This window comes from Marmota monax, unplaced genomic scaffold, assembly GCF_021218885.2.
Source record: "Marmota monax isolate L192 unplaced genomic scaffold, Marmota_monax_Labrador192_F-V1.1 WCK01_AAM20220418_F8-fsc00007, whole genome shotgun sequence".
Lineage (NCBI taxonomy): Eukaryota > Metazoa > Chordata > Mammalia > Rodentia > Sciuridae > Marmota > Marmota monax.
In genome coordinates this window covers 5,909,478-5,936,637 of record NW_026692781.1, presented here as the reverse complement: position 1 = coordinate 5,936,637, position 27,160 = coordinate 5,909,478, and the positions used below count along the sequence as shown (strand labels likewise).

The following is a 27,160-nucleotide window of genomic DNA, read 5'->3' as shown; positions in this document are numbered from 1 at the left end:
TTTTTACTGAGAATGCAAAATGGTGCAGCCACTTTGGCAGATGGCTTAACAGTTCCTTATAAAGTTAGACATACTCATGAACTACTACAAAATTACAGGAGATCTAGTTATTTCCATATAATCTAGGAATCCTACACCTGGCAATTTACCCAAGTCAAATGAAACCTTTGTTCACACAAAACATTAGTATGCAGTGAATATGAATTTATATGAATAAGATAATATTTATTATCACTTAATAGAATATCGTAGAAATTGGGCCCTATTTTCTAATAATTCAACTCCAAAATACATTTCCTGAGGAAATGAATTAGGACTATTATACAAGAAAATGCAGTAAGATGGTATGAGTCTGTGATCTTACACACATTCAGAGACCACTGACACCAAATGATATACAGTCCTCACTAGAAGGAATATGTGTCTGCCATGCACAACACTGTAACCTCAGTGTCCAGAACAGTGCCTGATATAGAGAAAGAAAATACTTGTTGAATGAATGGAACTCCAAGCTATAAATAGGAAAATCATAAGTGGGATCAACTTTTCTTAAGGCTTGAACAGCAAATTTTATTTAACTACAATCAATATAGATGATTGATTGTTTTTATAGATGAGGGGCTCAGGATCTATGACAACAGGTTGAATCTTAGCTTAATGAAGACACTGAGCATCACCTAAACTTAGCTAGTGGAAAGTGAATGGGCTAAGTAAAATTATAACTCAAAATCGTTCTTTATATGAAATACAAGTGAGAAGAAATATTTTTCAAATTCTCCATGGAGAATATATTTATTTACGTTCTTCTTGCATACTCTAAAACGCACAGTGTAGATTTCGTTTCTTCAAAAACAGTTGTGAAACTGGTAGTTTATCAGAGATCTTCAGAAGTTCTTCAGAAACATTGCCTTAGGTTTCAGCTAAGCGAGTCACAGAGATTGGTCATGAACTACTACAAAATTACAGGAGATCTAGTTATTTCCAGCAATTACTAGAAAAGCATTGAGAACACCAGACATACAGCCAGACAGAAGGCAAGAGAAGAGCAGAAGTTTTTGAAGTAATAAGATATCAATATATATGACTCTATGTACAATATCAGAATTCTTTTACAGACAGTACACTTATGCATAAATCATTATTTTAAGGGCACTCTAATATAAATACACGTCTCACTAATTTCAATCTTTTCTCTTTGGCTCACAAATGCACGAAAATACCATAAACAGTATTCAGAACTTACTTCATTAATATATAAATAAGATACATTACAAATGGAAAGAAAATACATGATGCCTCTTTAACATGGTAAATCTCTGAATATAAATAAGCAATATTTCACTGACATACAGTTAAACAGTATTGAATCATTACATATGTTCCCCCCACCCAAGATCAGACAACGGTAATATACACAATCTACACAAATCAATCTCTAAAAACGCAGCAATAGTACACCTGTAACAATGACTGCTACTGTTTTTCCCTAACAGGACACTAATGGGGAGGGCGTGATGCTTGTCATCTAGTAGTGCTTTTTCTCATCCATCATTCTTCAGGTCAGAGAAACTCTGACAGGGAGGTCAACTCCCATCACCAACATTCCCTTTGGCCTCTATGACACAGCATTTTGGAGACCATCTTTCCTGCCATTGTTGGGCAAGCTGGTTTGCAATGTGTTTAACTCCTCAGTAACTGCTGAAAGTGAAGTTAATTCCCTTGGGGCAGGAGACATGCTGTGTGCTAGCACTAAGCCACACTCACTATACATATATATATGTAGAGAGAGAGACGTATATATAACTGTACATATATACTGTGTTCCTAATGTGCAACTTTTTTTTTAAAAAAAGAACATTATTTCCTGCTAACTCTAACAAGCTTAAAGTTGTAACAAGTATTCTTCAAGATATTATATTTTCCTTCAATGAAATGACCTATGTGTTTCAGCAACTTATAGAGGTTTGTTCTAGAGTGTCAGAGGGGAAAGGGAGTCCCATCAACTAATGTTCTTCGAGGGTGATTACAGATCCTGACCCAGTCTTTCTATCTCCTCAATGAGGAAGTCGATGTCTGACTGGGTGGCGCCTGGGTTTGAGATGACCATCCGGAAAAAGTTGGCCTTGTCCCCCTGAGGCTGGTAGCCCACCATGGTTGTGCCTGACTCCATCATCAGGGCTTTGATCTTTGGAGCCACCTTATAATGGAAAACAAAACAAAACTCAAAACCAATATTAACACCTTCTCTTTTTAACAGTTCAACCCAACTGGCTTTTCACCATTTGTGTCTACACTGATATAAGCACAAAGAAATATTTTATATCAGGTGTGTTTTGTGGCTAATATCTAATGACTATTTAAGCCACCTAGTCAGTCATAAGATCCCTCAGAAAGTACTGGGTGACTGAATTTTGAAAGTCAGTCATGGAACAACAAAAATAAAGAAAAACAAAGACAAATTTAACAATACAAATTAAGGCTTCTGCATAGGAGCTCAGGATACTGTGTTAAACATGGATTTGGTCTGTGGTTGGATAAACAAAATATTACATAAATATATTACTAACAACTCTGGATAATAAATACAGAAATCAACAGCTGAAATGAATCAACATTAGAGTAGACTTAGACTTAATAAAAAGGTATCATAACGGACATAGTTTCATGTCAAATGTTCCTAGAAATATGTCTGTCATTCACTTGCTCCGCATAGGATTCTTGTAATGAAGAATGCCATCCTTCCTAAGGCAAGATGCGTTCTTTAGAGCTCCCTGTTATATTTGAACTGCAGCAAGGGCTCAATTTAGACCTGAGAACAATGTAACAAGATGGCTCACCAACACCCATCGCTAGAAGCCCACCCCAAGTCTTTATTTTTCATTTCTTTCTCATTAGAATGAGGATGTCCTGACCAGAGAAACTGCAAAGAATTAGGTGAAACAAAAAATAAGTCCATACCCTGTGTAATTTTTCCTGTCGCTCAGGGCTATCTGGAATACCTCTGAGGCTTTGTGGAATATACCAGAAACAGACATTTGTGTGCTCAGGCTGCAAAGATTTTAACAAACAAAAGATAATTAAGAGAAAATGAGAGAAAACTGATCCCAAGCCCATATGCACCCTCAGTGGAAGTTTCTCAGACCATAATATATGAGTCAGAAAAAGCCTGGTTTATCCGATCGTATCTCTTAGGAGAGCTTCTCCCTGCAATCAATTTTCTAGATAACTCCAGTTACCACTTTTAAACACTGAAATATTAATATTAAGTACATTTAGGTAATTGAAAAAAAAGGTTACTATTTATCTTGCCATTTGTAGAGCCACACATACAGAAGATCCTTGAAAAATAATTTAGTTTATTGATACTAAATAGTTTGTTTTTGATGCTTTCACTTTCCTCCCTAGTTGCCATTTCTAGCACCACATCTGCCAGTGACTGGCTTGAGACACTGCATTTGTTGTTTTCAATCTGCTAGTAGAATGTTTAAAATAATGCAAAGAATCAGAATACGGTCCCATGGGTGAGATGCCCAAATACTAGACCATTGATTTTAACTGCTCAGAGCTTTTTCTGTGCTCATTTGGGGACTCTCAGGTATTTTCCTGATAGTTGAGGTTGCCTGATAAACAGGCAAAAGTGAAATGTAGGTGGTGTTGTATACTCTGGGTTCCGAGTGGATTTTCTCTTCGCAGCACTGGCTCCAATTTCATCTTTCTTTATTCAATGAGAGCTCCATTAGGGAAGAGAGTATGTGTTTTGGCCAATACTGTATAATCTAGTCTCTGGCATGGGTCTGGAATGTGGTAGGAGCTCCGTAAACACTAGTATGATAAATGCTTTACTGTGTGAAGTCGGGGTATAAACTCAGGGAAAAGACAATTTTATCTGAATCCTTTATTCTACGTAGAATAAAACAGAATCTCATTTTAGAATTGGTCTTGGTGGGTAAACATATACCCAACCTAAGAGATCCCATTCTAAACTTCTTGGAATTGAGAAACACTTTATCATAGAGGTCCAGTACATTTTCATCTGGATGATGAAAAATTCAGACTTCTATGGAAAGACCTCTAGTATGCAAAGAGCTGGCTGAGAGTGACAGGATTTTAAATGAAGTAAAGGGGGGAAAGTCAGTGCAGTGCTACCAGAAGAAAAGTTCATGAACGTGGAGGGAATTAAATGAACAGTGCATATGAATGAAAATTCAGAAGCAGCTCATGGCGATGTGGGAATATTGGCTTTGGAAGATTCCTGCAGTGGTTTTTCTGGAAGTGCTGTGCATTGGTCCATAACCACTTACCTCACCATCGAAAACCATCTCAAATTCTTCTCTGTTTTTAATCTTGGTGTAGAGATATTCAGCCAGTTCTAGACATTTGTTGATTTGATTTTCAAATCCCACTGTGCCCTGTTTTTAAAGAAAAAGGTCATAGTTGTTGATGGTAAGTTGTATTTCCCTGGGATGGGCATTTGGGAAGGCTATGCTGTCCTTGTCTATGGGGAATATCAAAAGGAGTGTTCCTGGATAGAGACAGTCAGAAAAAACCATCTAATTGAGTAAGTACAGCTTTTTCAAAGCTCTGAGGACAGTAAGATGAAGTGGACTTGCTTTCTCTCTTGAAGACACTCTGTTCTCTGGGCAGTTATTCTCAATAGGACTTTGAGCTTCCTGCTAGTTATTCATAACCTCAACTTGATGCCCATTTCTCATTTCTTTAGGATAGTGCTACTCAAAGAGTCATATCTGGACTGAGGCCAGTCCACAAACCATAACCAGTCCAGGATGACATGAGTTATAAACAACGCAATTAAGCATTAAGAAACTATTAAAGCCATTCAACAGAGTAATTTTATGCATACTGACTCTAATGAAAATATTGGCTTATATTTTATATGTTCTATATTTCATTTTTCCAGCAATTATTTTTTTATTTGTTCTAATTAGTTGCACATGACAGTAGAATGCACTTTGATACATCATACATAGACGGAGTATAATTTCTCATTCCTCTGGTTGTACATGATGTAGAATCCCACCTGTTGTATAGTTATAGTGTACATAGGGTAATAATGTCTGATTCATTCTACTATCCTTCCTAACCCCATACCCCTCCCCTCCCTTCACCCCCTCTACCTAATCTAAAGTAACTCTATTCTTCTCTAGCCCCACCCCTTATTGTGAATTAGCAACCACATATCAGAGAAAACATTTGGCCCTAGGTTTTGTAGGATTGGCTTACTTCGCTTAGCCTGAGATTCTCTAGCAATTCTTAATTGTATCAGTCCATGATAGGTTACAAAACAAACAACTGGTTCTTAAAAGATTACTACCTTAGAACCCGTCTTCCCCAGCCAAGTCCTGACCAAACACATTCCACACTCTTGCAGGCAGGCTACCTTTTACCTAGCACAGAATTATTCCTTTTCAGTGACAGGCAGGTGGAAGGGGAAGTCATTGTTCTCAATATCTGCCCTACGGCAGAAATAGTTCCAACTATTGACAAACTGGTTGAGTGTGAGTTTCCAAAGCCAGCATAGCTGGTTACTAATGGCAGCACGAGGGTTGTTGAGTGGGTGGGTGTTAACAAGGAGAGCAGATGCACAAGGCTAGCTTTGGATGGCTGATGGGCCTGGGTGGAGTATAGGCTGGCAAAGCCTGAGCCTCGGAGTAGTGTCACTGTTAACTGGCCCCTGGGAATGAAGCCTCCCCCAGGATCCCACCTCAGCAAACGATGCACCATGAGCCAACCCTCCTGAGGACAGTTCAAGAGGCTATCATTAGGCAAAATGACTGAGATGGGCCATGTGGTCATTACAGTATTTCTAAATAATAGGGCTCTTTCTCTTAATGCAATGTATAGCTTTTATTTACTTTGTGGTAGAAATTAAAATCAGATTCTTTCTATATTAAGGCACACTAACTTGATATTTTGCTAGAAATCCTTGTTGTTTTGATATCAGGTGGTCCTCATCTTAAACATGGAAATTATTAAAATTAACTTATAATAGGTAAATAAAAAATTAATGTGATATACAGTTGTGAAATCAATTGCCTTTACTTGGTAATATAAAAATGCTTTTGAGCTGGGGGTGGTGGTGCAAACCTTAAATCCCAGTGGCTCAGGAGGCTGAGGCAGGAGGATGGGAGTTCAAAGCCAGCCTCCACAACTTAGCAAGGCCCTAAGCAACTCAGAGAGACCCTTCTCTAAATAAAATACAAAAGGGCTGGGTGTGTGGCTCAGTGGTTAGGTTCAATCCCTGATACAAAAAAAAAAAAAAAAAAAAGCTTTTGAAACAGGTACTAGTAATCTTCTCCATTACTCATATTTTCGGGGAAATTCTAATAGTTAAGCTTTGTCCCCCTATGAATTGAAGTGCAACCCAAGAGCCTGAAGATGGCTAAAACAGCATGTTTCAGTCTAGTACAGGATTCCTCAAAATAAAGTATGCAGTTTCCAATCCTCAGCAACACACACACACACACACACACACACACATTGTGTAGTTTCTAGAATAGTATATAAAGTACAAATAATGGAGAAGGCATTTCTTAAATAGAACTTGAAACTGTCATATATATTCCCTGATGAGAGGCTCATAAAGGAATTTAGGGTTCTTCTCAGTGTAAGGCAGTTGTTTTATCTTTTACCTCTTTCTTTATGTCTTCACTAGGTAATTTTAACATCCCTAAGGATTGCTGTAGAAATCCTTATCTTAGCAAAGTTTTAGTTGTTATAAGAGAAAGTTATAAGAAAACTTCATGATAATTCAAACTGAGGATACAGAACTGAAGGAAGAAGAGAGAATTTGGCCTAAGCGATAAACTTATTTCATTCACAAAGAAAATACAGTTAACTCAATTATCTAAGTATTGATCATACACATAGTGAGTTATCCGTGATATATCATGGCATCTCTTTCACAGGCGGTCTGTGCAAATTACATTTCTGCTCTATTTCCCGAATGTCCCCCTTCATACCTTTGCTTTCCACATCAGCCAGAACTTGAAGATGTCCACGTGGCGGCCACACTGAATTGCCTTATCCCCTGTGTCGTAGGAGACATCATATTGCTTGTCCGGCTGGAAGAGGTACCCTGCACACATCTGGTTGCATCCTTGGAGTATACCCTGTCATGGAAATCAAGGTGCGTGCATCTGATTCACAGATTAGAGATGTCGATGCACAGAGGGGACTGGGGGTCACATGCAGTCTTTCTGCTGATGACTTTCTGAGGGCTTATACTTGTTCTGATATCCTTCTCTAAAACCACTCCTGAAAAAACTTTTCCCTTTTGCCCTCTGTCATTGATGAGCAAATGATCTCTTTCCTCAGATGCCCTATCCCTCTCAGGACATTTGTGTGTGTGTGTGTGTGTGTGTGTTGTGAGTTGTTTCAAAGTCTGGGAAGTGCTGTGGCATTCTTAAGGATATAAACCTCCTAAGTGGGTGGGACAGTTTCATGATGTGAAAAAAATTTCTCCCCAAGAGTGCTTCCCAAAAGTCCTCTTTTTCAAGATCTGCTATGAAGTTAACAGGGACTTGGTGTATGAGTGGAGCCAAGGGCTATGCAGGTCTAGGCTTCTCAAGCTGGGCTTCCTAGGATGACTCAGGGTGCAGTTTTAGGAAGCAGAGATGCTTTGGAAGGCAGGCTCCTATTGTTATGTGAATGAGGAAGGGAACACGGCATTATTTTATCCACAGAAGCTTTTTGGTCAGTGTTCTTTGTTGCCCTAAGTTGGTATTTGTAGTTCTTGTTCCTTAGGCAAGAACTGATTTTTTCTTTATTTCAGCCCTTGGGACCATACATCCATACTAAGAACTCAAAGTATGTTCCAGTGAGCACTTTTGTCTTCACCTGATCACTCTCATATTTGTGCTAACACGAAGGGATGCACAAATAGTTCCCTGATAGGTTGGTACTGAATAAGGAGGAAGGGCAGTCGATGCAAGAGCCTGGAGGAGAATCTAGGTGAGCCACAAGGGCAGGGAAGGACAGCAACCACAGTCTCACAATGGGGCTGCCAATCTTGTGAGTTAGCCGGCAAGTATGTGAAAGGACCCCATGCTTTTCCCTTCTGGTGCCGTCAAACGGACCTGCAGGCGGTCAGCGAATCTCTGCAAGGAGTACAGACCTTTTCCCTGACGAGAATGGCAGAGCACTGTAGCAGCACGCCCATCAGTTTGTGAGGGTTCCAGGTGACTGAGTTGGCCCTGAAAGAAGCATAGGATCCTTTGAGGAGAAGGTGCAGGAGTTGAGAGAGAGGCAAATGCCCTGTGGATGAAAACGCCACCCGTCTCCACTTGAGTCAGAAAACTTTCCCCGCCTGTTCTCCTAAATTGACGTTCTAGTAATAAATATTTGCGGGCAGTTTCAGAGTATTACGTTGCAGAGTGCATCTGCTAAGTCACTGCTATTAATCATAGGTAACATTTATGATGAATTTTTGTGTTTGATTGTTCTTTGAGCTTTAGGCATATATCCATATGGGAGTGTGGTTAAGAGCTCAGATTTTGAAGCCAACCTGTCCAAGTCTAAATCCTGGCTCTGATATTTGCTAACTTGGGCAGGTTACATAACTCCTCTGGGCCTCATTGTTCCCATCTGTAAGATGGAAGTCTACCTTAGAATCAAATAAAGGATAAAATGAGTTAATAAATATAACATACTTCTAATAGTGCCTGGAACACATAATTCCCACACAACCCTATGATATAGGTACTATTACTGCTCCTAATTTAGATGGAGAAACTGATGTACAAGGTTAAATGTGTTACCTAAAGCCACACAGCTGGGAAGGACTGGTGCAAGGATTCAAATCCAGGAGTCTAACTGTAGAGCCCATGCTCACGCCCACTCCACTAGACTGTCTCCCTCTGGGCACCAGACCTTGGATTCTTTGTGCCTTTCTGTTCTTATTTATAAAACGGATGGGTGATATGGAACCTACCTACATATGGGGCAGTAATAAAGAGTGACACCTGAAAGTAAAAATCAACTGTGAGACTCTTCTAGACTTTGACCAACTAGTTGCATTGATTTTTCCTCCTATTTTTAAAAATCTTCTAAATTTATTATTTATTAATTTACTTTAGCAGCACTGTTTAAATGCTAAATGAGCATGATTTTTGCCAGTTTGGGCTGCAGTGCTAACCCAACAAGCACTGTCTCCTAGCAACAGCATCAGTCCATCGGACACAATTAGATGGTGAAGGAGCACATGGGCCAGGAATTACAGAAACAACCGAGTGTAATGTATGTTGATTAAAACTTGGGTAACTTGCTTCAGTGGGTTACAGACTTCTTACCCCATAGCCTGGCCCACAGCTGAGCACTGTGTTTTCATACCTGTGAAAACTGCTTTTCCCTGACAGAGCAATTGCCTTGGAATTATACTGCCTCTACTCTTCGCACTAAACCCTTGCTGTGAATTTTTAACCTCTTCATCTTTCTTAGTCCTTTAGAGGGGGAATAACTTAGTGCATATGTGCACTGCATTTCAAGGAGAAGAGAGAAAGGCCTCAAGTACTTTCCCCCTAAGTGCATAAGCAAGAAAACCTTGTGAAAGAAACCTGTGAGTACTCCCAAGACAAGTTAATTAACTTCTGACCTCACAAAAAAGCGTTCATGTGAAGCCATATTTAAAAGGTAGTGAATTTGATCAGTTTTCTCATTGCTATCATTTATCAAGTCATTTAAAAATCATATTAAGATCTCATAAAATGTCTTAAATGGTTCTCTGAATATCTCGAAGGTCTGAAGTAAATTATTATTTTTTATTGCTATAAATGGAAAGTAATAAGACAGGGTATGAATTCAGTTTCATTTAAAAGACACATTTTTTTTTAACATTTAAAATGTTAAAAAAAAAAGTCTGGTACAAAATATTTTAGGTTTTCCTAGAGTCAAAGATGGGGGGAGAAAACTCATGTCCAGTTGGGCTGGCTCATGGTCATTGCATATATTATTTTCCAAGTTATAGGACTATATAATCTTGCTTCAAAGAGCCAGTCTCGCCCATCTTGACACTGGCACTTTGAAACTGAGACAGAAGGGAGGAGTGGTAACAAAAGCCAGAGTTCTTGCTAGAAAAGAAATCATGGTGTGCTGCCTGGTACTTGCTACACATCCATCTCTCCCACCCCACTGCTTTGCTCCAGCCTCACTGGTTTCTCTGCTCGTTCTTCAGTTTGCCAAGAACAGTCCTGCCTCAGGGCCTTTGTGCTTGCCATTCCCACTGCCTAGAACACTCTTTCCCATATCCTTGCTTCCTGTCTCCCTTTATCCCAGTACTGCTAAGATAAGGTAGCTGGAGCTGAGCTTCTTGCTATTTTCCCAGGAGTCAGTTTACTGAGGAAAAACAAAAATAAAATCAAAAACAAATGGAATTGCTGGACTTTCTTGTACCCTTGGCTAACTCTGATTGAGCCTCCAAATAAATCCCCACACTGTTTAGTGTCTCTTCTCTCCATCCTGGGCACCTGCAATTTTATCTACTGTCACACTTATGACACAGTGTTATAATTGCTTGTTTAGGGATCTAATTTGAGAATGCACGGAGGACTCATTTGCCTGAGAAATCAATCATACAGTAAGTGCTCAATAAATGCCTGCTGAACTAAGAGTGAACTAAGTCAGAGAAAAGGTGTTGGCAATCAGGGCAGGCTGACATCAGAGCACAGCGTGTTTGGTGTTCTGGATGCAGGGAGGCCCAGCATGTGTGGCCCATACCTTTCTATGCCGCTGAGTTTATGGCGGTGCTTCCTGGACATGAGCAGCCCACCGCCCCAGGCAGCCTGTGAGGACAGAGAAAGGAGGGAGAGGAGCAGCGACATTGAGATCTAAGACCAGTCACTCCACACCGCTAGGAACCAACCAGCAGAATGTAAAAGGTGAAAAGCAAGCTTCTTTGATAAAAGGAGCCCACCCTGTTCAACCAGTACCCTCAACCTTGATCGTTTCTTTACCAGAAGTTCTGGGCTGGGAATGTAGCTCAGTGGTAGAGCACTTGCCTAGCATGTGGGTGGCCCTGGGTTCCATCTCTAGCACCACGAAAAAAAAAAAAAAAGAAAAAAAGAAAGAAAAAGAAACAAAGTTCTTCCAGTGGAGTGTCAGCTCTCTGACTGATACCCACAAGCCAGGTCTGAGCTTATGGTGTCTTTTGGGTCCAAGACCCAAAGTACTGTGGAAAGCCAGGGATACTGTGAGTCTCCTAAGGAGGTCCTGGAAGCTACCCCAAGGGCTGGGGCATGCTGTCTGCTTCTTCCTAGAATAGAATTCTAAAAGCTCCTGAGAAAATCAGAAAGCATCAGCTCCCACCAGGTCTGGAGGTCCCACCAAGCTCTAGCAGCAGCAGGACATTTTCAGGGGTACTGATACATGTTTACTAGATAGCTTGGCATGTTTTCCGACACAGCAGCTTTTGTTAGTTATTGTTCAGTAGCAGGGCAGATGTCCCCATTGTCCTGTTGTAAGAAGTTAAATGCATCAAAGGATGGACAGAAACAAAGGAAAAAGACACCCAATCACATGTGTGAAAGTACACCTTTTGTATTGCCAGGAAAATTTGGGACTAAACCTCTTAGTTGATAATATCTTCCATATATTTCCTTATTTTTCCTGCATGTAGCAGATAGGCATTCTTTTTAGAAAAATGTCATAGAAGGTTGGACTTCAGGCAGGTAGCTGAGTGTTCACATTCATAGTCACTTTCTGTATATGGTGTCTTACACTTTTCCCCTTTGAAATCAGCTATATTGTACTCTGTAGCCATTTGTTTGAACAAAGGAACCTGGAAAGGCAACAGAAACCATATTCTAGGAAGAACCACAGAGGATAGCAACTGAACAGTAAGGAACTGGAAGAGTCCCAGGTCTCTGGTAGGTATCAGTCATGATTAGCTGGCTAGTGACCAGGGAAGAGCTAAAACTACCTTGGTGTGCAGAAAAGGCCAGCTGGGGTATTGGGAGCAGCTTGAAGCAAATCATAAAACAGAGCTGCTTCCATTCCCTGAATGGACTGGGCTGCTCTGTGAATTATAGCACTTACATCGACATGGAGCCAAAGGTTGTATTTCTCACAAATATCTGCAATCTCTTGTATCGGATCAAAAGCGCCATAAACAGTTGTGCCAGCAGTTGCATTGACATAAAGAGGAACATATCCCTATGAGGGGTGAGAGAAAGAGAGAGAGAGAGAGAGAGAGAGAGAGAGAGAGAGAGAGAGAGAGAAAGCTGATTAGTGCTTTTAACCTTTCTCATTTTCCCACTTTCATATGAATTGGAAGAAAGTAATAGCATTTATTTCAAACAGTGATCAACAGAGCTGGTATGGTAGTATTCTTTGTTGGTTCATTCACTCATTCATTCAACTTTTAGTAACTTTTATGTGCCAGGCCCTGTTGTAGATGATGGGGCTATAGCAGTGAGCAGAGTAGATAAATTCTGCATTCACCAAGTTTACATTCTAGAAGGAGGGAAAAGTGACAGATCATAAAATTAAATAATCAAAATACACCCTAAATTTAGTGGTAAGTTCTGTGGCTACATAAATAAATGTATGGGACTGGGGTTTGGAGTGATGGGCAGGTATAACTCCAAATATTTCATTTCTGAATATCATCTGGATGTTGTTTTTTGTAGGTGTTGTGTTGTTTTAAGTTCACTGATATAAACAATTGAACCAAAATTGTTCAGTTATTTAGAGCAGGTCTATACACTGTGGAAGCTAACACAGTAACACCTGGTGAAATTTTGATGTGAACAAGAAACAAATGAGGAAGTGGATTATAAAGATAAAACAGGTTGGGGAAATCTGAATCTCAGGTGCTTCTGAAGCTCAGGTCTCTCACCTCTCCTTCTTGCTCAGACCTAGCAACATTTCCTTCTCTGCAGAGACCCCAGCAAACAGCTACAATTAGAGAAGGAGATACAAGAAGATAACCTAAACAACAATGTGTTGGAAATGGCCTGGCAGCTACCTGGCAATGACTTGAGGATACATCTGTTCTGTGAAATTTGTCTGTTTAATAGAGTTTGTTGAGGCTGGATTTGCCAAATACCCCTGGCCATCTGCTAGGGCATGAAAGCACTTTGCGTAACACAATTCTAAAGCTAAAATGCTCTTAATAAAATGAGGTCATACTTAAGAAGAAACAAGTCCAATTAGGCTGGATCTTCCTAATGCTCAGGGAGTTGATTTATAGAAGAATATCAAACTAATCACTTTGCATAAAGAAGGCAAGTGGTTTAGGGACTAAATTTTTCATTTTTCAAAAAGAAAACTAATATTTTGTAGACATCAATGTACAAGTCGTTTGAGGCCAAATTATTTCATAATTTGCAAATAAGCAAATATCTGAGAAAAGAATTTTAGAAACACATAAAATTATCTCAGGGTCAAAGATTTTCATTGTCTAGATCAGAAATAGGGCATTTTAAAAAATTCGTAGTCACTGGAATATAGGTGTACTATATTGTACATACCTTTTGCTTGGCTTCAAGAATCTTTGCCTCTAAATCAGCTGGAATTATCTTTCCCCTGTAATTATTGTAAAAGGAGGGAAATTAAAATGAAGAATCAATGAGACTGCGCATGAAAAAAACTTATAGCAGCAGCAGCAAAAAAAGTAATTTAATCGGGTATTTTCAACAGACCATTAGCAGCTTGGCACACTGTACTGCGCCAGTCCTTAAGCACAATAAAACAAATTTAAGAGATGAACACATTTAATACATCAAGAACCTAATATTCACTCTCCCCTGCCTACCTTTCATTGCACTTTATCAAAATCACATTGTCAGTTCCAAAGCCAAGCGCGGCCCCAGCTTTCTTTATGGAATAGTGACTCTGCAACACATGGAGGCGTAAGGTTAAAAGTTTAACAGTGCCTTGGAAAACACCCGAATCCGTGTGCCAAAGCCCCTGACTCACGTGTTCTGAGGTGAAGAGGACCAGTTTGGGCACAGCGGCCATGCCCTTTGTCTTAACTTCCGGGAAGTACTTGTAGCGAGCAGCCATGATGCCGTACATGTTGGATATGGCTCCCCCTATCAGCAAGCAGACATATGGGCTCTTTCATTATTGCTTCTACCTCAAAGCCTGAGCTGGTGTCTCAAGAAAGAAAGGAGGTCAAGAAGGGGAAGGATAATATCCTGATATGTTTTTGGGGCCTCCCTATTGCCAGGGTCTCTCTCTGGACCCTTGTCCCTGGGGACAGAAGTGGCCACACTCACTTCCAAGGCCATGTAGGCAATTTGGCTGGAGGTGATTCACTTACTACAGTGCCCCTCCCAGAGGAAGCCTAGATAGAAATACAAGAGGAGGTGGCAGCAGTGGCTACAAAGAGATGGGTGAGTTACAACCTTTCAGCTTCTACTGTCTGTTCAATCTATTTACTGAACAAAAATGAATCTGTTCCCTGAGTCCAGAAAGACGAGAGGGAAAGAGAGAGTAAGAGAGAGTAATGAAACCTACAGAAGGAAATAGTGACATTGTTTAGTGGCTGGGTTTTTGAGTCATTTAGGAGAGCTTTAAGTTTACTTAAATAAAAATGAATTCATGTTTTAACTGAATAAAGACACAAGGAGAATTGAGGTAACTATCAAGGTATGTTTGGCCACTGGAAACTAGCCACTTTTCCATCAGTTACCTGAAATGAAATGGGCAAATTCATGGTCTGCTTGAATTGCCTGGACAGTTGCATTTTTTATTTCTTCTCTCCACCTTGCACACAATCACACTCTCTCTGACACCATCTAAAACTCCTCCCTACTCCAAGAATACCTGTCTTTGTTTTGAAGATTACTGATACTTTTTTTTTTTTTTTTTTTGTCCTGGTGGTACTGAGGATTAAATCTGGGGGTAATCGATAACTGAGCTACATTTTTAGCCCTTTTCACTTTTATCTTGAGAAAGGAGTTTACTAAGTCATCCAGGTGGGCCTCGAATTTACCATCCTCCTGCCTCAGCCTTGTTGTATCTACGTTGAACTAGAGATTGAAAGTAGATACACAATTTGGCTGAAGTTAATCAGTTCATTAATAATCTTGACACACTGATGCTCCAGCACATCAAACTGCTATTGACAGTGAAGCTTTGTGTAGCATGACCTCATACAGCCTTTGTTACTTTGTACTGATTTAGGCACAGCCTTTATTAGTTCAGAGAAAATGTAGCATTCTTGCTAGCCTTCATCCAAGAATCCCAAGGACCCATATTATAAAAACTGAGGACAGTCAGAGAAACCTACCAGGAGAAAATATCCCATCACCATCTTTACTTGACCATCCAATCATCTCTCTCATCTTCTTAAGAGTTATTTGCTCCATGAGGACAAACACGGGTGCAATTTCATATGTAAACCTGAAAAGATGTTAAGAAAAAGGATGAAAATAAAGAAGTGAAATCACTTATTTTTGGAACACAGACAATTGGTTTAGAACTTGGATTCTAAACAGATGTTCAAAACCTCTAAAACAATTCATTTCCTGCAAATGCATTAACTCACCAATCATAAAATGTCAGAAACCAGCCTGGGTAACCGAGAGAGGGAGAGAGGTGGTGGTGGGAGGGTGTGCTCTGTGGTACTTCACCAGCAGAACAGATTCATCAGTCTTAGGTATGGTTCACCCAGAGGAATAGAAGGAAAGGTAATGACTTTTCTGGGTCGTTTTTACTTTTCACTTCTAAGACTTAGTGTGGGACAGAGCAAATGCTAATTGAAAAAAATATATTCTAAGTTCTCCTGAAAATTGGTTTGCAACATTTCTAAAAAGGACTGCCAGTTTCACACTTGTAGAATCTATAAAAACCAGAGCCAAAGTCTGTTTTTTACAAATAATGTAAACATCTGAGAGCTAACTGTGAAAATAATTGGAAATATTGACCCATGTTTTAAAGACCTTAATATAATTATCTACATGGTTTTTCTACTGATATTCCCCAAGGACAGCTATGTATCTATAATTCTCTGAGGTCAATATCTGTCAAGAATAATTATAAGTGAAGACTTTCTAATTACAAATTATAAATAACAAGAAGATAGTCAACTGGCATTCACAGTTAACTGTGGGCATCAGATCTCCTGGCAGGTTACATTTGTCTCCTAATAAATTGATGTGAAAGTGGCAAGCCATGCTCTTTCAAAGCAATTCAAAGCAGAGGCACAGTCTAGTAGAACAGTCATTGAAACAAGATCATGCACCAAACAGAGCCTAAGAGAAATGAAGGAAGGTCCATCTACCTAAAATTAAGCCAGAAGACCAAAAGATATTTACTAAGCTCTAAGGCTCTTTGTCTTTCTTGGTTCTGCTTGAACTTCTTAAGCATTTGAGTCTGTGGGCTGGGCTGAAGAGAGATGCCTAGACCGACTCAGTCAAGTGATGTGGGGAGGCATTGTCACTGGTTAGGGTGTGCTAGTGACTAGTACTAATGGGAATTCTTGCTTGTTAAATGATTTAGAAAAGCTATTTGCAAGGACGAGATAACTCATGCTGTACATGAGACATAGGTGAAGCTACTAAGTTTTAATGATAGAGGAAAAAGCAGTCACATTAATCACACGACAATAGAAGAGGACAAAAAGATCCGAGAGGATCCTCAGGAAATGTCTGTTGGTAAAAGAACTTTGTTTCCAAAAAGAACATGTCCATTTTCCTTGGGAGGCCCCTGGAAATTTAGGAGGAAGACCCTTGGGAACCATGTGTTCAGTTACCATCACCTCTGGAGGTCACAATCATGCTTTGGTTCTGCTCTGAGCCCCATCACCGTAGCAACCAACACTCCCTCATGTCTGATGGCCTGATAAAGGAAGAAGAAGAGAAGGATTCCTGGTTTAGCCTGTGCTGCTGAGTGTATCAAGAGGCAAACTCATGATGTGCTTCCACCCATTCTTGAACAAATGAATTATCAGTGGTTCCACAGATTTTTGGAAAAGTTGGAATGGCAAAAATGTTTGCATGGTAAAGAGGTACAGATGGCAAGTGTGTGTGTTAGAATCTTACAATACCAAAGAAATCTCTCTGGGGTAAGGCAAGGAACAAATGAAATCATTTACTATAATATCAGGACCGTATCAAGGATTGTATGAAAGCTGAGTTAGAATTAAGTTGGTGTTAGACAGCCAGATGCGAACCGCATGGGGAAGGGAGAAGGCACAGTACCAAAGACCAGGGGCTTGGTTCAGCTCTGAGTTTCATGATTTCAATCTACTTAGGCTTCAGGTTGGCATGAATTGGTCTTACCTAAGACCAGTAACATGGCCATTATTTTCAGGATCTATAGGAAGTCAAGAAGGTTCTATCATGAGGCTATCTGACCTTGTCTATTTCAATTTCCTTATTTATGCCAGGCACTTGATTCCTAAACCTTTTTCAGTTCTATTCATCCAATGCTTACTAAGTGCCAGGCAATATCCTATGCATGGAGGAGATGAAGAATTCCCAATCTTGAAGAGGAAGCTTCTTAGGGGGAATCCAGCATCTGACTCTTGACCTAAGGTACCTCCTGTTTGACAGTCACTGCCTAGGTCTGAAGGATCAATTTTCCCAAACTAACAACAAACTTATTCTGGCTCATGACCTTAATCTGACATTCTTCCTCTCCTATGAGCTGGGAGACTGGCCCATGGCTGTTGATCCATGGAATAACGTGGTGTTCCCTATTCCTAACTGACAAATGAGATAACGTGGTGTTCCCTATTCCTAACTCCACTTCTGACCCTGCCTTCCCATTCTAGGTCATGTTTATAATTGTTTTGGGGGAAGTATGCTTGCACCCAAAGCCTTATAGAAGGTCTTGAAGTTTACCATAGAGCAGAAGTTCTTGACTTTATGGGGGTCACAAACTCCCATAGGAATCCTAGGAAAGCTAGGTCCCTATCACTAGGTAAAAAGTTATGCACATTATTTTGTGTATAATTATAGGAAATTCTCCTCTTACACAATCTGGACCCCAGGTTAGGTACTCTTTCCCTATATGACAGATGAAAACAGATGAAATAAAAGAGATCCAAGGTTAAATATGGATTCAGAAGCAGCTGATTAGACGCTTACGTCAGAGTTCAAGATCACATTTCAGAATCAGAGAACAAGACACTAATCTGCAAAATACTTTGGGTCATAGCATGAGAACATGGGACTGGAAGTAAGGATTTAAACGGTAAGATGGGGATACTCACAGAGTATCACTAAAGGAGAATTCTGAGCCTTTCTAAATTCTGAGTAGGGACATGAGTCAGCTCCTTTTTAATGGTACAACTCACTTTCCTAGTGGGATTTATTCAGGACCAAGGCAAATTGATTGTCAAACCTCTGTAGTTCCCTTGTGGCAGAGTCTGCTAGTTGCTAACCATATCAATTTTCCCTTTCTTCATTAATTTTTTTAAGGTTTCAATTCACCCAGATCAAAGATTATGTTTTCTGGCCTCCTTAAGTGTGCCCATGGGACTAAGTTCTGGCTAAACTGTTGCTATGGGAAATGCTGCGTGTGACTTTTGAGGTTTCTTAGTAGTAGGGAGAGTGTTCCCTTTTTACCTGCTTGCCTTTCCTTCCTCCTTCCCTCCTCCTTACCCCTTCTCCTTTCCTTAGCCCTTCACTCTTTCCTGCTTTCCTCCTTCCTGTGTTCTGGAACATAGAAATACTGGCTAGAATTCCAGAAGCCAACATGTAGCATATGGATGAGAGCCATATGCTATAATATAGATCAAAAAGGCACAAGGAACTTGGATCCCTGGTGACTGTCAAAATGAGGACTTCTTTAAAGAAGGAAAGAAATAATCTTGCATGGTGTTATGGTTCGGATGGGAGGTGTCCTAGAAAAGCTCACGTGTCAGACAATGCAAGAAAGTTCAGAGACGTGATTGAGAATCTTAACCCAATCAATGAATTAATCCCCTGATGGGATTAACTGAATGGTAACTGAAGGCAGGTGGGGTGTGGCTGGAGGAGGTGGGGCACTGGGGTGTGGCTATGAGGTATATGTTTGTATCTGGTAAGAGAATACTTCTCTCTGCTTCCTGATCATCATGTGAGCTGCTTCCCTCTGTCACACTCTTCTGCCATGATGTTCTGCCTCATCTGAGCCCTGAGGAATGGAGCCTGCTGTCTATGGATTGAGACTTCTGAAACTGTGAGCCCCCATATAAACTTTTCCTCCTTTATAGTTGTTCTGGTCAGATCTTTTAGTCACAGCAGCAAAAATACTGACTAAAACACAAGGTGATTATGTATCTTGATATTTCTTAGATTCCTCACTCTATAGATATGGCAGGTATCACATCTTCATCTTAAAAGGTAATATGTTTGAGGGGAGCTTAGTGAAACCTCTGTTGTCCAGAGTTGAAGACAGACTAAAAGAAAAAAGAAAAATCCACAAATCTGAATGGAGGGGTCTCAAATGGCAACAGTGACCTGTGGGATGGGCTGCCTCTCCTAAGTGTGTACACTGCATCTTGTATACACTAGGCGTTTAGGACTGCAACCTTTCTTAGTTTGCAGGATGGATATTATTTGTAGGATCCACTTTGTAGGATGGATATTATCGTCCCCCATTTTTCTGATGAAGTAAGTGATGTTCAGAGAAATTCTGTGTCTTGGGTTAAGATTTCACTTTGGCATCTTTCAGAGCCAAAATCCCAAGTCTTTCACGTCATAGTTGCTTTTTTTGTGACAAATGAGAACTGCTTACTGCAGGCTCCTCTCTAACAGCCTGCCTGGTAGTATTCGATGACTGATAACTCCCATAGGAAATTTCTCCTATGTAACTTCTATGAAAATAAAGCACTAGATGCTTGAAATCATAACCTCATAGCAAAGGGTTGTGATAGAGCTGGCTATTAAGATTATATATTGCCATCAGGTGTTTGAGAGAGGCTGTCGTTTACACTTGGGCACTGCTCAACCTGTACATTTGTTCTTGGAAGACTTGTTTTGGAAGAAAAGAACTGGATGTGCCAAGGACAACTACATATTTGCAAGTTTTCTTTGAAGATTCACTAGGTCCTTGCGTGGAAGAACAGATCTCGAAGCTACATGCACAAGCAGGTGCAGAGGCATAAGCATATATGTTCAAATGTTCTTTCTTTGCTAAGAGGCACCTTACCCTTTGCTACTTGAATGAGAATATTAGACAGTTCTTTTACAGGGACTGTACAGAGAAATATAGTAATTATTCTCTATCACTACTGCCCCCATACTCAGTGCAGGGCCAAGCGGGGAAAAGGGGATATCACTAATTAAAGCATGCTCTGCCAATGAAAGATTATTTTTGCCATTCTTCCCCAGACATATTTTTAATGCTGTTCCCAGCTAGAGAAGGAATTGTCCCAAGGGAGCAAATGCTGCCTAAGCTCCTACAGTGCTGCCACATTTCATGATCTTCCAGGGGAACTGGCTTAGAACGATTTCTAGATAATAGTTATTACTTCTTCAGACAATGCCTTTTCTCCAAAACTGACAGAAACTATTTCACTATTTTAAATAACCTCCTCTATTGATCTACTGGAATCAGATCATATTTTATAAATATCTACTGTTCAGTACAGTGGCAATTACTATGTGTCATTTAGTTGGACTGGCCTTGACCTCAGATGGCTGGGACATATTTTAGTGTTTCATGACTGAGCTGAGGTAAGAGAAAAGTAAGGAATTTTGATTTTATGAACACAGACAAATAATAATTTGTGGGATCTTTCTGGTTGAAGAGAAGTGTTTTTAGGAGAATATCTGGTCATAAATGGTTCAAAAGGGTGAGTCCCTTTTATTTACCTTGAAAGTGGCTTAGATATATTAAGAAGCCACAGCTGAGGGTCTGCAGAATACATACTTAAAGATGGTGGGTAAATTCAGTACCTATATTACTATAGATACTTGCACCTTAGTGAATATGTACCTTACAATCTGATTTTCTCATTTATTTTCTGAAATTATTGACTTAAAAACAATATTTTCTAATTTAAATTGTTGTCTAGTGTTATATGCTATAATTAAGCATTAGTGTAATTTTTTCAAGTTATAATTAGCATATTATGATGCCTGTACTTGCAGAAATATTTTTATCCCCCAAATCGTAATACAGTAAAGATTGCAAAAGGGAGCTTTTGGGTGGAAGCCATCATCCAAGCTAATTTTGTCTTCGACCTGAATTCCTCTTGGCCCTTTAAAGTCTCTGTGATCCAATGTGGACATTCTGTGAAGTTACTCATGACTTGTGAGCAGAGAGCATGAAAACCATTTTCATTTTTCAATCAGTTGATTTTTTAATGCCTTTTAGCACTGAAGGCTTCACTTGTCACATTTACTTTACAAAACATGTCAGTGTTTTTAACATTAGCAAACAAAGCAGGAATCTTTAATTAATAGAAACATTTCTTGAATGTAGTTTTAGTATTTTGAGTCATAGCATTAGACAGCCTTGGAATGCACATGAACAATATGTAATTTGAAAATGCCTGTCTGGTTTTGTGGTTGGTTATAGTTTATTTAAGAAAAATGGAATACCTTGAGCTTTAATAATTTGCATTGTCTTGATATCAAATGGAATTTCTCATTTTAAACAGTTCCACTCTTTGACCTAAATTCATTTTTCAGAATCTATTCTACCATGAACTTAGAGTCGGAGTGGGGCTGAGGGTATGGGTATAGCTCAGTGATAAAGCACATGCTTAGCATGCACGAGGCCCTGGGCTTATTTCCCAGCACCACACAAAATGAATAAATAAATAAGTAAGTGGGTAATTAGCTTTCTGAATATTTCCACAATAATTAACACCCTTATAATTCTTCTACAGTTATTATTTAAATTATTGTAAAAAATTGTTTCATTATTTTCCTCTGAATACATTAATGGAATGTGGTGCCATTGTCTAGCTGTATAGATCATGATGAAACACTGTGATTTTTGTTAAGAGAAAAGACAGGAGTTACTAAGCTATGATGACCCTCCATTACTCCTGTCCTTATCTCCAAAGAGGACACATTGTACAGAGGAAACTTTAGGGTGATTGCGAGAAGGCTACCCAGGTAGTTCTTGTACCTCCAAGATCTTAGAGTCAGTTTCATGTAAATTTACAGGAATTTAGAAATAATGAAAGCTTTATCTACATAAACCAGTGTGGGGAAGATGTCAAATTCAGCAAAACGATTAGTTATTTTGAAAGGAATGTATAGTGTATCAGTATCAGCTGAATTTCATTTTAGAATTTTTAGTTAAGCAATATGTTGATCAGATTGGCTAGTGGCTTTATGTCAGCTTTAATTATGGAAGAAATATTACCTAAGTGATAAGGACCATTGAATGGGAAAAGGAAGCCAAGATCATACCCCAAAACATAGCCTTTTAAGATATACCAGTAAGAATAATGGAGTCTACTAACATGAAATTTCACACTCTATTTTGAAAGCTAGAATTCTCATGACTGTTCTCTTAAGTTGCATTATTCAATTAAAAAAAACACTAATCAAGTATCTACTATTAAACTAGGGCTGTGAGAAATCTAAAAGATTTTAAGGGAAAAAATGACCAGGGAATAAAACAGAACTACTGAAATTGAAATTTTAAAGCAATAAACCGTAGTCACAGATCATGGTTGCTTATATGAAAAGAATATATGAGGGGCTGGAGTTGTGGCTCAGTGGTAGAGTGTTTGCCTAACATGTGTGATGCACTGGGTTCAATCTTCAATAACACATAAAAATAAATCAATAAAATAAAGGTATTGTGTCCATCTACAACTACATATAAATATATATATATATATATATATATATATATATATATATATATACACACACACATATATATGTATACATATATATATATAAAAGAATATATGAGACTTACATATTGGTATTGGCAGTTGATGTCAGCCATTCACCGGCTAAACCAATGATATCCAATCCAGAGGAAAGCTGGTTGAAAAATCGAGGATGACCTAGAGATAACAGGCAAGCATCAAGGCAAACCCATATTTTTCACTCTATCTTCAAAGCAAAAGGTCTGTCCTACTGTATCACATTGATGAAGTCCCATCACAGTGGTCTTTCTAATTGGGCTACCCAAGGATATTGGAGAAGGGTTGACCCAGTCTATACCAATGTTAATAATAAAGATGCCCCCCAACTTATGGGCTTCTAAAGCATCATGTTTTTAAATATTTTTTAAAAGGTGACTATCATAAAGTGAATCATGCTTTATAATATTTTTATTGAGATTCAGTTGAGTTCCTTTCATATTTTTTAATTAGAGGATGTGGTGGTCTTGATTGTTTTTCACAACTTTTTCAAGTTATAATTCAACATCCCAAGGATCTTAATTCCTAAATCAAACTTTGGTATGGGAGAAGAGGCTTTAGGCCTTAAAAAGGGTTCTTAGCTCTTGGATTAAACCAAGGTTGGGGGAAGTATCTACTGATGCTGACACTAAGGTCATCCCATCATTCTTTGAGTGGCTGTGACAAACATGACATCAAGTGCTGATGTATTTTGCCCTTATATAGCCAGGTGCCTGTTAACTAACTTGATTGCAGAGCTGACCTAGCATCTCCTTTGTGAAATAGGAAGATACAGTCTTCCTTTACTTATTGGGCTGCTGGTGCAGTAATTGTTATTGCTACTCAACTCTGAAGCCCTGTGCAACTCACACTATGCTTTAATAGCCCTGTCCTCAGAAATTCAGGACTGTGGCCAAATTTTTGCCAACTTGGCATTCACCAAAAATTCAACTCCATATCAGCAGGCTTGGTTCTGCTGTCACAGAGGAGTTAACACAATAGATTATCTAGGGATGTGTGACAGAGAACTGGTGTTAGAAAGTTGCTGACAACTATGTTTCCAGTGGAAATTGCCTTTGCCTGTGAAATAACTGTCAGAGAGTTAGTGTTCAAATATTTCTGGTCTAACTCTCCTCCCTGAGATGGTCTGCTCTTTCCTAGTTGTGAGGGGGACTCATTCACAACAACTGAACTATGATTTCTTATGTCAGAAGATACCAATCTCTGCATCTCAAGAACCCTCAAAAAATAATACTGATTTTTTGAAAAAATAAAAAATCATAAACAGTAAATGTAGTGTACATATGGGGCCGGATTCCAGATGTTCATGTAGACTCGTCTAAATAGTTTAAGCTATAGCATTTACTCTATTCTGTTCAGTGCCAACAGAATCTATGAGATCTCCTGGAATATAAAGAATTTTGTTGAGCTGGGTGCAGTGGTACACATCTGTAATCCCGGAGGCTGAGGATCAAAGCTAGCCTCAGCAAGTTAGCAAGACCCCGTCTCAAAACTTAAAAAATCAAAAGGACTAGAGATTGTGGCTCAGTGGTTGAGTGCCCCTGGTTTAATTCCCGATACCAAAAAATATTTTTTTTTGTTGAAAATAAAATATATATGTACTTAAAATATATATGCAACACTCATTTGAAAACTTTTAAACAACAAATATTAAATGTTATATTAAACAGGACTGAATCATACATACGTACTACCACACTTTATCTGATAATGCATCAAAAGCACACAGCATGGCAGAAGCAAAAGTTGGACAAAGAGAGGCTGATACAGAGTGAAACATTATCTTTTTGCCCATTAAAATATAAAGCACACTGAGTCCCCCCCACCTTACTTTTAGCAAATAGCTACAATTTTATGCTTCCAAAATTTTCTACCAGAATTTCTATCAAGCAACAACCTAGGTTACATTTCAATTTCCAAATCTCTGTATCCAACGAAAATAACAGATGACAGACAAGACACTGAGCAGCACAGAGCCTAAGATCATGTAGCAGGAAAAAGAAAGGGTTATTTTTCCAAGTAAAGTTTTTCAACATAAAAATTACAAGTGAAAATAAAAGGGATGGAGTAGAAAATCTATTGGTTAGGAGACATATTAACCGACTGCAATGTGAGGGACTTATTTGGATCCCGATTCAAATGAATTAAAGCAAAATATAAAAAAAATATTTACAACATTGGTGAGACACTTGGAAATTGTGTGTGTGTGTGTGTGTGTGTGTGTTTAGATTAAACAATGACATTGTGGGTTTTTCCCCATAAAAAATGAAGTTTTTGAAGATGAAGAATATCTTGAATCTAATGTATGAAATATGATATGTCAAGAGCTTTGTAATGTTTTGAACAACCAATAAAAAAAAGAATATGTATGGAAGCAATAATACTAAATTGAGGATTTGCTTCCATATAATATAAAAAGGGGGAAGCAGTGGCAGAGGTACATGTGAAATAAAGTTGTCAGGAGTTGATAATAGTTAAAGCAGGGTGTTGGTACATGGAGTTCATCATATGATTCTACTTTTGCTTAGTTTAAAATATTCCATCATAAGAAGGAAGAAGGAAGAAGAACAACAACAATCATAAAAGAAATGTGGTATATCTATAAATCACCTAAGTAGTTACTGTGAGTGAAGCCTCACTAGTACCTGCATCAGTTCATAGAGAATCTATAGATGCTGGTTCCTTTTCTGAAGCAGTCTTTTGTTAATTTATACAGAAATTTCCAAATGCTTTCATCATCCCTTCACAAAATTAGTATGTTTTAACTATTCATTATTTTGGCTGTTTATGCACTTAAAAAAATTTTTTTTTCACTGTGTGTAGCTACCTGCAAGGTTTACCCTACTGCTTCTGTATTGCCACCTAAATCAAAGACCAGCAACCTGTAGCTGTTTATGATATGGCAGCAACAGTATACCTTAGCGAGGGCCAACTCCCTGAGATGCAACAGAAAGCTTTACATTGCTAGGAAGATTATGAATTCTGTAAATGCGTACCTGCTTCCAGGGCAACAGAAATGGATGGCTGCAGACTAAATACCTAAATGGATTCATATGTTGTACTAATGACTGCTTTCTCTGAGCATCTTCAGTTTTTGAGATGATATGATGTGCTATCATGATGAAATTATGTATTTTTCTTTTCTGTTTATTAATGATAAAAATATGTAGTCCTCATTTCTCTGAGAAAGTATGTATTAAAGTGAATGAACAAAAGAAGAAACAGTGGACCAAAACAAGTCAAGCTAAAACAAACATGGGGAATTCTGACTCATTTTAAATCCAGTCAAATAACACTTCTTGTTCTCCACAGGGCTTGGGTGGCCATCAGACCAAAGTGAGATGCATCTAAATCTATTAGAGTGGTTTTCTTTAACTATTTAACTATCAGACTTTCTACATATAATTGAGTCGGGTTCACTCAGAAGTTATTTAGTGGAATTGGCAGACTTCAAAAGTAATTTGGAATTCCTTATTTTAAAAAGCTTCTTTGGCCAGCCTATTATTTCATTATAACAGCCCTGCTCTGCTCTCTCTCCCCCAACCTCCCCAGTCTTGGTCTTAAATCTCTCTTCTTATGACTAAGAAAGGTGAGAAGGAAAATAAAGGAAAAAGAAAGAGAAAGAAGTAAAAACAAAACAACAACAACAAAAAAGAACAGTGGGCAGCCAGTTGTGGCCTTGGGGGTTTCCCCATGTGGTGGCAAGCGTGCTAAGGACTGCTAATTCCTGAGGATCTGTCTGCCCAAGAACTCAGGCAAGTCAGCTGCAGAGGGGAGAGAGTTACAAGGAAAAAGAAAATGCTGCTTCACTTCTGTGCTAAGAAACAGCTCAGAGGACCAAAACGTCCTTGAACCTGAGGAAATTGGAAAGAATTCACTTTAGCCAGGATTGCTGATTAGAGAGGACCCTGTAAAATGAAAGGGAGGCCAGAGGAGAACCTTGAGGTCTCCTAGTTGGAAACAGAATTTGGAGACTTGGGGAATGTAAAGAGAGGGTGTGTGTGTGTGTGTGTGTGTGTGTGTGAGAGAGAGAGAGAGAGAGAGAGAGAGAGAGAGAGAGAAAGAGAGACTGACTTTTTGGCTATCCAATAAGATGGTGCTGTGGGTTGAATTACATCCCTCAAATTCAAATCCTAATTATATCCCTACACATTCAAATCCTAATCCCTTGTTTCTGTGAACTGTGACTTTACTTGGAAATAGGGTCTTTGTGAGTGGAATCGTTAAGTGAGGTCATGCTGGATTAGAGTGGGCCCTAATCCAAAGACTGGTGTCCTTTTTCAGAAGAGAGAACTTTGGACAGCTGTGCTCAGGAAGAAGGCCATGTGAAGGCAAGGCAGAGACTGGAGCCATGTATCTACAAGTGGAGGA

At 39.1% G+C, this 27,160-nt stretch overlaps 1 protein-coding gene across 3 annotated transcripts in view; it reads right to left on the bottom strand.

The window, feature by feature from the left end:
* Positions 1 to 711: 711 nt before the first annotated feature.
* Gad1 (glutamate decarboxylase 1) overlaps positions 712 to 27,160 on the bottom strand; it is a 40,579-nt gene continuing 14,130 nt past the window's right edge. For 2 of the 3 annotated variants that reach the window (XM_058580174.1, XM_058580172.1), the window contains 12 exons: positions 22,840 to 22,930; positions 15,251 to 15,363; positions 13,933 to 14,048; positions 13,769 to 13,848; positions 13,485 to 13,539; positions 12,049 to 12,165; positions 10,732 to 10,796; positions 8,135 to 8,213; positions 6,981 to 7,130; positions 4,302 to 4,409; positions 2,959 to 3,048; positions 712 to 2,197 (listed from right to left, as the gene is read on the bottom strand). In XM_058580174.1, the coding sequence (XP_058436157.1) occupies positions 2,024 to 2,197; positions 2,959 to 3,048; positions 4,302 to 4,409; positions 6,981 to 7,130; positions 8,135 to 8,213; positions 10,732 to 10,796; positions 12,049 to 12,165; positions 13,485 to 13,539; positions 13,769 to 13,848; positions 13,933 to 14,048; positions 15,251 to 15,363; positions 22,840 to 22,930 (1,238 nt within the window). In that variant the 3' untranslated portion in view covers positions 712 to 2,023. The remainder of the gene's footprint in view (positions 2,198 to 2,958; positions 3,049 to 4,301; positions 4,410 to 6,980; positions 7,131 to 8,134; positions 8,214 to 10,731; positions 10,797 to 12,048; positions 12,166 to 13,484; positions 13,540 to 13,768; positions 13,849 to 13,932; positions 14,049 to 15,250; positions 15,364 to 22,839; positions 22,931 to 27,160) is intronic. The other variant, XM_046447428.2, reaches the window with a different exon arrangement.